A 10,000-nucleotide genomic window follows, 5' to 3' on the forward strand; every position below is an offset into this window, starting at 1 on the left:
AAATCCGATATTTACACAAAAAAACATAACTAGTGTGAAAATGTGAGCTCCTGTAGTTTACTTACACTTAATAAAAGATGCCTCTTTGTCCAAATCATACTTTCACTGCTAGCATGCAAGCTAATGAAACAGCTGCTAATCAGGCTAATCGTCACAACCGAATATTTACAGGACCATTTCATGAGCAATTCAGCGTTGTTTTTAATCAGATAACCTTCGCTTTCATTATTTTATTTATTTATTTATTTAAAAAGGACACCACCATCACCCCACAAATTGTGTTGGCAAGCTGTAGCTCTGAGGTAATAAACTAGCTAGCCAGTTAGCTAACGCAGGAGAGCATTAGCATTCCGTTCACTGAATATCTTACTTCGTTTGTAGCATATAAAGGATATAAAGATAAAGCATTTGTAATCAACAAATAGATTATTAGTTGTTTCCTTCATGATCTGTTCATCTGTTATTCAGCTTTCAGAAATTATTCAGATATTAGCAGAAATATTCACTGCAAGCTTTAATAATCCATAAAACGGCCATTTAAATAGCACCATGTAAATACATTCTAACACATAAAGTATTATAACACACGATTAAGTGGTAATTAATTTATTACAGCGCTTAGGGTGAAGTGTGTGTTCATGATTTGTGTTACAGTGCTGTGCTGATGTACAAAAACACACTAAGACCAAACCTTAAAAACATCAGAATATAAACAGGTTTATTATTTATCCTCATGGATAACACGTTCACCCATCAACAATAAAAATGTTTTTTTTTTTTTTTTTAAATTCAGGAAATAAATCAATTACATTTGTGTGTCATATTGATTAATGTTTTTATTACACTCGCTGTTAGATTGAACTTTGATTTTTTAACACATTAATACTTTACAGTCAGGTTAGATCATTAATCATTAACTGGTTAGGGCTCTCGGGGTGGCGTGTGCACTTACAGAGGCTGAAACACACAGAACACAAACACATCAATACAAACTAATTATATACATACTGTGTATACACTCATTGGCCATTTTAACAGGGACACCGGTACACCTGCTCATCCATGCTAATGATCTACTCAGCTAATCCTGCAGATACAGGTCAAGAGCTTCAGTTAACGTCCACATCAAACATCAGCATGAGGAGAAATCTCAGAGATCTCAGTAACGTTGATTGTGACATGGTGGTTGGTGCCAGTTGGAGAATTTCCTGTGAGTATCTCCTGGGATTTTCACACACTACAGACTCTAGAGATTATACAGAATGCTGAGCGTCAGTTCTGTGAGTGGAAAAGTCTTGTTGATGAAGACGGAGAATGGACAGAACTGACGGGTAACTCAAATAACCACTCTTTACAACCGCGGTCAGCAGAAAAGCATCTCAGAACACACAACACAACACAAACCTTGAAGACCATGCCGGGTTCCTCTCCTGTCAGCCAAGAACAGGAATCTGAGGCTACAGTGGACACTCATGCACCCACACTGGACTGATGAGGATTGGAAAAAGATCAGATAAAGGCTGTCCAATCTTCGGCTGTCACTAACAACCCTGTCACAGTCAACGTCACTGAGATCTTTTCCATATTGTGATGTTTGATGCGAACATTAACTTGACCTGCATCTGCATGAATTTATGCTTTACTCTGCTGACACTTAATTAGATGATTGTGTGTGTGTGTGTGTGTGTGTGTGTGTGTGTGTGTGTGTGTGTGTGTTTTGTTCTCCCTCACCCCTTTATCGACGCAGGCTCCACAGATGCAGCCCATGAGGCCGTTGATCATCTGCGATGCACACAGGATGAGCTGCAGACTGCTGCAGACGAGCAGAGTGGAGAACAGTCCGATGTTAAACTCCACCACACCCTTCGGCTCACTACACAAACTCCACATATCAGGCTGCTGCAGGTAACTCTCTGATCTGAGAGAGAGAGAGAAAATGTGTACAAAATTATAAATATATATTTGCGTCAGTTATATTTTGTTCCTAGGGCTTTTTAGGGGTGCCAATAATTATGACATTCTATTTAAATTATAGATTTTTAATTAACATAATATATTTTAGAGATTATTTATTAGAATAAACTGACTTCTGTTTCACTCCTGATTTACCCATCATTACCCATCTGAGGTGATGTTCTTATGCAATTGGATTGAAGAATGTGTGTGTATGTGTGTGTGTGTGTGTCTGTGTGTGTGTATGTGTGTGCCTGTGTGTGTGTGTCTGTGTGTGTGCATGTGTGTGTGTTTGTGTGTGTGTATGTCTGTGTGTGTATGCATTTGTGTGTGTGTGTCTGTTTGTGTGTGTGTGTGTGTGTGTGTGTGTGTGTGTGTGTGTGTGTCTGTGTGTGTGTGTGTCTGTGTGTGTGTTGTGTGTGTGTCTGTGTGTGTGTTGTGTGTGTGTTGTGTGTCTGTGTGTGTGTGTGTGTGAGTGTGTGTGTGTGTGTGTGTGAGTGTGTGTGTGTGTGTGTGTGTGTGTGTGTGTGTACCTGTTTTTAAATGGAGTCCCCCAAAATAATAACATTTTGCAGTACGGCCCGTTAATCAGCCCTAACATGGCCACTACGAAACTGTAGAGGGCGCCACACACTCCTACTGCTGCAAACAAGATGGACAGGAACATCTACACACACACACACACACACACACACACACACACACATAGAAAGGGGAGAGGATTTATTAAGGGTGAAAGTGTATTGGCACACCTCTACACAGATTAGTCAATCATTTATCAGAGAGCATTTATCAGAGAGAGTGTGTGTGTGTGTGTGTTTGCAATGTTTTGCCCATGTTTGTTTGCACTGATATCTCATCTCCATGGTAACACACTCCTTCCTTGTATTGACGTAGGGAACTGTGTGGGAAGTGCAGTGTGGCCGGTTCCCAGTGACTCTCTCCACAGCAGTTTATTATGTGTGTTTTAGGCGTTCTAATTAGTCATCTGTAGTGCGCACTAAGGAGTGAGTGGGTGTTGATTTGACACTCACCCCACAGCGGTTAGCACAGCATCCTTGCTTTCCAGTGACATGAATAAACAGAGCTGGAGCTATAACCTGAGAGAGAGAGAGAGAGAGAGAGAGAGAGAGAGAGAGAGAGAGACAGACAGACAGACAGAGAGAGAGAGAGAGAGAGAGAGAGAGAGAGAGAGAGACAGACAGACAGAGAGAGAGAGAGACAGACAGACAGACAGAGAGAGAGAGAGAGAGAGAGAGAGAGAGAGAGAGACAGGATGAATGCGTGTTAAACTCTGATATGTTCTTTGGAGTAATCATCCATCAGTACTGCGACTTCTGCTTCAGACGGGTCATTCAATATACATCCATACTCTATCTCTGAGTCACACACACACACACACACACACACACACACACACACACACACACACACACACACACACAAACACACACACACAGTACAGTGAGACAGGATGGGTGTGTCTGTGTCAGTATTAACAGGGGGTCTCAGCAGTCTCCTGTCAGTCATATGTGATCTGGGAAATGGAAGGAATGATTGTTCAGGAATTGTTCAGGAATGATTGTAAATCAGGAACTAAATCTCTCGCCTGGTTCTGGTTCTGTTGCTGTACGAACTCCTCTCTAGTGTAAAACCTTTTACCTGTTGACCTGCTGTGAGGATGTGAAGTCACTCTGGATAAAAACCTCTGCTAAGTGCTGTACATGTCTGAGAGCCGAGCGCTTTATCACTGTACAGCAGCTGAGATTTCAGGACTTAAACATATAAAATCCACAAGTTAGAACTTCACCACAGCAGAGTTAGAGCCTCGAGTGTGTGTGCCACGTGAAAACATACCAAGCTCAAGTGGATTTAATCCCAATCAGTTCTAATCTAAATCAGAGTCCCATGATACACAGACAGAATAACGGCCCCAGTGTTCCTCAGCCCGAGTTCATCTACACTCGGGATCCTGCCGTTCGACGCTGACTGTAGGATTTAATATAAATATAACGTAAGATGAACAGAGTTGTTAGAGCTGAATGTAAATCTCATGATTAATACACCACTCAGGAAATTATCCCTCAGTTTACTGCATTCAATAAATGTGCAGATGAGAAACTTTATCAGCTTCATCTCTTCCTGTTTTCCAATACAATGCCACCTCCAAGGTTTATGAGGCCAGAGACAGAGGGCGTGGCCTGAGGGGGCGGAGTGACACAAGACCACGCTAAGAAAAATAAATAGATAAATATATATATATAGTCCCAACATAAATAAAACGTTCCAGTGTCGAGCTCCATGGAGAAGTCAGTTTAATGTTTATAGATGAAACCACATCAGCAGGAAGTGGGTGTGGCCTGAGGCAGAAATTTACTCTAAATAGAAACACACACACACACACACACACACACACACACACATATTTTGGGCCAAGCTATTATTTCCATAATGACTCTGGGGTCTAAGGAACATGTGAGTTCTACACACACAGGAATGTTTAACATGTTGAGACCTGTGTGTGCTCCTTCAGCCATCACTCAACACCAGCGCACTGTGAGAACAGTGTGTAATATCCCTCTCTCTCTCTCTCTCTCTCTCTCTCTCTCACACACACACACACACACACACACACACACACACACACACACACACTGCTGTATTTGTATTAACGAGATTTGTGTTTGGCCAAACATCATAAGCACAAAGAGAGAGAGAGAGAGAGCGAGAGAGAGGGCGAGAGAGAGAGCGAGAGAGCGAGAGAGAGCGAGAGAGAGAGAGAGAGAGAGAGAGAGAGAGAGCGAGAGAGAGAGAGAGAGAGAGAGAGAGCGAGAGAGAGAGAGAGAGAGAGAGAGAGAGAGCGAGAGAGAGAGAGAGAGAGAGAGCGAGAGAGAGAGAGAGAGAGAGCGAGAGAGAGAGAGAGAGTTTCCTGCACTCATTTATACACACAGGCCCTAATGCGTTATATACACTATAGATCACTCAGTATGTGTATTGTCAGGACAGTCTGTGCATAATACCATACCACACACACACACACACACACACACACACACACACACACACACACACACACAGTGAGTGAGCTGTTATGTATATAAAGTACAGAGTCTGTGTGTATAAACGAGAGCTGGAAACATGTAGATAGAATTGTAATTCCCATCTCAACTTCTCTACAAGGCATGACATGAGCGTCTGCACTGCGCATGGACTGCGTCTGGACTGCGTCTGCACTGCGCATGGACTGCGCATGGACTGCGTCTGCACTGCGCATGGACTGCGCATGGACTGCGCATGGACTGCGCATGGACTGCGCCTGGACTGCGCCTGGACTGCGCCTGGACTGCGCCTGGACTGCGCCTGGACTGCGCCTGGACTGCGTCTGGACTGCGTCTGGACTGCGTCTGGACTGCCTGACTCACGACAGACGGTTACATGATTGTAATTGTTTATATGTATGTTTTTTAGCTACTAAACACTCGGCCTCTCCTCCAGACGTGTTGTGTGAAACTGGTGTGTGAAACTGTTGTGTTGTGTGAAACTGTTGTGTTGTGTGAAACTGGTGTGTGAAACTGTTGTGTTGTGTGAAACTGTTGTGTTGTGTGAAACACAGCTGAACTGATCAACATGAACATTCTGCACATTTCTGTTTCTGGTCTAAAGCAGTCAGTTAAATTTCCCTGATGCCTGAAATTCTGCTCTCACACACGAACACTAGTCTACAGTCTCACACGTCCACACGTCCACACGTCCACATGTCTCTCTCCACACAGCTATCATAGATTCTAATGAACTTATTTATTAATCCAAATAAGCACAAATGACGTCTCTGTGTTAATCTCCACAGCACTGAGCAGGATGAAGTGATCACTGAAGAATAAATCAGTGAATGAAAAAGGATGAATGAATATGAGCTCAATTTACACCATAAGCATAACATCCCGTGTGTCAGGAGCACATTTACTGCATTTATTTATTTATTTATCTATTTATTTAGCACACTGTTATCTCAGAATCCTAGCTTGTTTTTCAGTGCCACTCTTTCCTCCGCGCTCGGCGATGTTTCACTCCGATTCTGTAGGAGCTCCAGGGTGTGAACTCTAAATAAACTCACTTATATCAATCATTCATCTATACCTGAATTCATTCTGCAGAGAAATAGTGCCGAGTTAATCGTGCGTGTGTGTGTGTGTGTGTGTGTGTGTGTGTATACTCTCACCATGAGTCCTCCTCCGACCAGTCCACCCATGTATTTCACCTCCTCGGTTAAGTGTCCCTCCTTGGCGTATGTCACCTTCCAGTCGGGGAAAAACAGGATGATGTTGCAGATGATGGAGATGAGGGCGAGCGGGTACAGCGCCCCGGCCACGAAACGAGAACACTTTCCTGTACACATGCTGTAAAACCACAGATTACAGAATGTGAAGAAGCAGAATCAGGATCGGTGGAGTGGACGATAAAGTGCAGAGAAGATCCGAGACAAAGGTTCCTCTGTGTTGCCCGGCCTTATCTACTCCTGTTTGTCTGTTGGAGCATGTGGATGGAGTGAATAAAGAGGGATGGGCCTGTGTGTGTGTGTGTGTGTGTGTGTGTGTGTGTGTGTGTGTGTGTGTAATAGTAAATTCAATTCAATTTTATTTGTATAGCGCTTTTTACAATAGACATTGTCTCAAAGCAGCTTTACAGAAATATCAACACGGTATACAGATATTAAAGGTGTGAATTTATCCCAACTGAGCAAGACACTGAGTGGCGACGGTGGCGAGGAAAAACTCCCTAAGATGTTTTAAGAGGAAGAAACCTTGAGAGGAACCCGACTCAGAAGGAACCCGTCCTCATCTGGGTAACAACAGATAGTGTGAAAAAGTTCATTATGGATTTATATGAAGTCTGTATGGCGTTAGGAGCAGCCGTAGTCCCAGCAGTCTGGAATTAGAGAAGATTTGAGCTCCATCCAGAGGCAGAAAGGATCTGGATCTCTAGTATCTCCATAAATTCGTGTGGGGCTCGGCGAAAGGAGAGAGGGAGAAAAAAGATAATTATGACTGCGAAGTAGTAGAACAGAATCTAGTCAGGGTAGGCTTGAGTAAACAAATACGTTTTAAGCCTAGACTTAAACACTGAGACTGTGTCTGAGTCCCGAACACTAATAGGAAGACTGTTCCATAACTGTGGGGCTCTATAAGAGAAAGCTCTCCCCCTGCTGTAGCCTTCACTATTCCAGGTACCGTCAGATAGCCTGCATCTTTTGATCTAAGTAGGCGTGGCGGATCATATAAAACCAAACTGTCGCTTAGATATTGTGGCGCGAGACCATTTAGTGCTTTATAGGTTAATAAAAGTATTTTATAGTTAATGTGAGATTTCACTGGGAGTCAATGCAGTATTGATAATATCGGTGTGATGTGGTCGTATCTTCTAGTTCTAGTTAGGACTCTAGCAGCTGCATTCTGGACTAACTGGAGCTTATTTATATTCCTACTGGAACATCCAGACAGTAAGGCATTACAGTAATCTAATCTAGAGGTGACGAATGCATGAACTAGTATTTCCGCATTATGTAGTGACAATATATTTCTTATTTTAGAAATATTTCTGAGATGAAAGAAGACTATCCTAGTAATATTATCTACATGAGCATCAGATGATAGACTGGAGTCAATAATCACTCCGAGGTCTTTAACTGCTGTACATGATGAAACAGAAAGACCATCCAGAGTAACCATGTGATCAGAAAGAATACTTCTAGCTACACGTGGGCCTAATAAAAGTATTTCTGTTTTATCAGAATTAAGTAGAAGGAAGTTAATTAACATCCAATGTCTAATGTCCTTTACACAATCCTCAACTTTACTAAGCTTCTGTCTGTCCTCTGGCTTCGCTGAAACATACAGCTGTGTATCATCAGCATAACAGTGGAAGATCATTCCATGTTTACGAATAATTTGACCTAGGAGTAGCATATATAAAGTAAAGAGCAGTGGGCCTAAAACAGAACCCTGTGGAACTCCAAAAGTAACCTCAGTACGCATGGAGAAATCACCATTTACATCTACGAACTGATAACGATCGGTCAGATAAGACCTGAGACAGGAGAGGACTGTTCCCTTAATACCAACAACATTTTCTAATCTATCAAGGAGAATAGTGTGATCTATAGTATCAAAAGCTGCACTAAGGTCGAGTAACACAAGCAGCGAGACACAACCCTGATCGTAAGTCAGAAGAAGGTCATTTACTACTTTAACTAACGCTGTCTCTGTGCTATGATGAGGTCTAAATCCTGACTGATACATTTCATGAATGTTATTCCTATCTAAGTACGAGCATAACTGCTGTCTACAACCTTTTCTAAAATCTTAGAGATGAAGGGGAGATTTGATATTGGTCTATAGCTGGACAGTTGAGAGGGGTCGAGGTCAGGTTTTTTAATCAAGGGTTTAATAACTGCTCATTTAAGTGATTTAGGTACACAGCCAGTGCTAAGGGAAGAATTGATTATATTTAGAAGTGGCTCAATTACTCCTGGACAAATCTGTTTAAAGAAACATGTAGGTACGGGATCTAGTATGCAAGTTGATGAATGTGATAAATGTGTGATAAGACTGTCCATCCCAAGATATTCCACACATTACACCTCAGAACCATATAACAAGAATTGAATAACTTTTTTTGAAGAATATACACACCCAAACACACACACACACACACACACACACACACACACACACACACACACACACACACACACACACACACACACAATACTAATCAGACTGTGTGTTAATGTTTCACTCTTTCTCTGATTACTGTGTGTGTGATGTTGGTGTTGTTATCGGCCGTTTATAGTGTAAGAGATAAAGTGAGAGCAGGGAGAGCACACCCTGAAACCCACACACACACACACACACACACACACACACACACACACACACACACACACACACACTGTATGAGAAGATGATTGTAGGTTTCTGGAGTGAACCCAGATCTTCAGTCCCAGCAGAAGGGTTTCCTACGCTGCTGCAGTGTAAACAGATGTGTGTGTGTCTGCACACAGGAGCTCCAGCTGTTTAGTGAGTCATAAAAGTATGTAAAAGTGTTCGTAGTGATTCTAGTCTGTAGGATTTGAAAGGTGATGTGGTGAATGAATTTGTGAAGGTGATTAGAGGACCTGAGTGTTTCCCTCATGCTGTGAGACTGTTAATGTTTGGATCCTGTGTGTTCAGGATTTCTGGTAGTTGTGTAGAGTTCTATAGCTTATATCTGACTGCAGCTGTAACTGTTTGTGTTTTGTTCTTGACGGACAGGTGAGTAGATCCGCCCCTTCGTGCTGATTGGTTAGATTTTGGTGTGCTGTTTTCCCAGTTTACAGTGTGAAGCTCTACAGAGGGCAGAGTTGCTGTTTTACTTTGAGGAGAAAGTGTTCTGGATTAAACTTCACTGACCGCACCTTTAATTAAAATAGTTTCCTGTGAGTTTGTCGGCATCTAGTGGTCAGACAATGTCATTACATGAATAAGATAATAATAATAATAATAATAATAATAATAATAATAATAATAATAATAATAATCATAATAATAATAATAATAATCATAATCATAATAATAATAGATATATACTGAAATATTGACATAATTTCACAAAATTGTGTTCATGAGGTAAACGTGACCAATAATATATTTTTAATTATTAAACACTATACATTCTACACTATGATAACAGTAATATAATTTAAATCCCAGTCTAATGGGCGGTGCCGTTCCTGATTAAACCCCGCCATTTTCGCACTGTCATTGGTTTAGACTCCAGGGGGCGGGGCCAATACAAACTTCTTCCATGTCGTATTTTTCTGTTTCACGGAGTTTAGTGTGTTTGTGTAACAGGGGGCTGGGGGGAGTATTTACATTTCTAACATTACTTCATGTCAGTGTGCCACGTAACACACACACACACACACACACACACACACACACACACACACACACACTCTTACCTGCAGCCATGGCAGAAGAGCAGATTTCTCCTCTGAAGGATTTTCTAA

General features: G+C 41.9%; 3 protein-coding genes across 3 annotated transcripts in view; 2 read left to right on the plus strand and 1 right to left on the minus strand.

The window, feature by feature from the left end:
* The window catches only part of slc25a15b (solute carrier family 25 member 15b), a 5,141-nt gene extending 5,038 nt beyond the window's left edge, over nt 1–103 (plus strand). The window contains exon 7 of the mRNA XM_017460238.3: nt 1–103. This exon is cut by the window's left edge and continues 1,041 nt beyond it. The gene's annotated coding sequence lies outside the window, so the exon portion shown is untranslated.
* Nucleotides 104–692: 589 nt separating this feature from the next.
* Nucleotides 693–6,537, minus strand: tm4sf21a (transmembrane 4 L six family member 21a). The gene is made up of 5 exons (XM_017460286.3): nt 6,173–6,537; nt 2,988–3,053; nt 2,487–2,620; nt 1,732–1,918; nt 693–957 (listed from the first exon to the last, which is right to left on the minus strand). Exons 1-5 carry the CDS (start codon nt 6,347–6,349, stop codon nt 949–951), a joined length of 573 nt encoding a protein of 190 aa, XP_017315775.1. The 5' UTR covers nt 6,350–6,537; the 3' UTR covers nt 693–948.
* A 3,302-nt stretch (nt 6,538–9,839) lies between these two features.
* mpdu1a (mannose-P-dolichol utilization defect 1a) overlaps nt 9,840–10,000 on the plus strand; it is a 12,382-nt gene continuing 12,221 nt past the window's right edge. The window contains exon 1 of the mRNA XM_053677168.1: nt 9,840–10,000. This exon is cut by the window's right edge and continues 63 nt beyond it. Within this exon, the coding sequence (XP_053533143.1) occupies nt 9,961–10,000 (40 nt within the window). The 5' untranslated portion in view covers nt 9,840–9,960.

The sequence above is a fragment of the Ictalurus punctatus genome, chromosome 28 (genome assembly GCF_001660625.3).
Source record: "Ictalurus punctatus breed USDA103 chromosome 28, Coco_2.0, whole genome shotgun sequence".
Classification (NCBI taxonomy): domain Eukaryota; kingdom Metazoa; phylum Chordata; class Actinopteri; order Siluriformes; family Ictaluridae; genus Ictalurus; species Ictalurus punctatus.

Bases quoted from the DNA above. Each gene is read 5' to 3' on its own strand.
- tm4sf21a (XM_017460286.3), bottom strand. From the start codon at position 6,349: ATGTGTACAGGAAAGTGTTCTCGTTTCGTGGCCGGGGCGCTGTACCCG. The intron at 2,621-2,987 runs GTGAGTGTCAAA...GTGTGTGTGTAG, and splicing joins GCTGTGCTAACCGCTGTGGG to ATGTTCCTGTCCATCTTGTT. The intron at 1,919-2,486 runs GTACACACACAC...TCTCTCTCTCAG, and splicing joins GGGACTCCATTTAAAAACAG to ATCAGAGAGTTACCTGCAGC.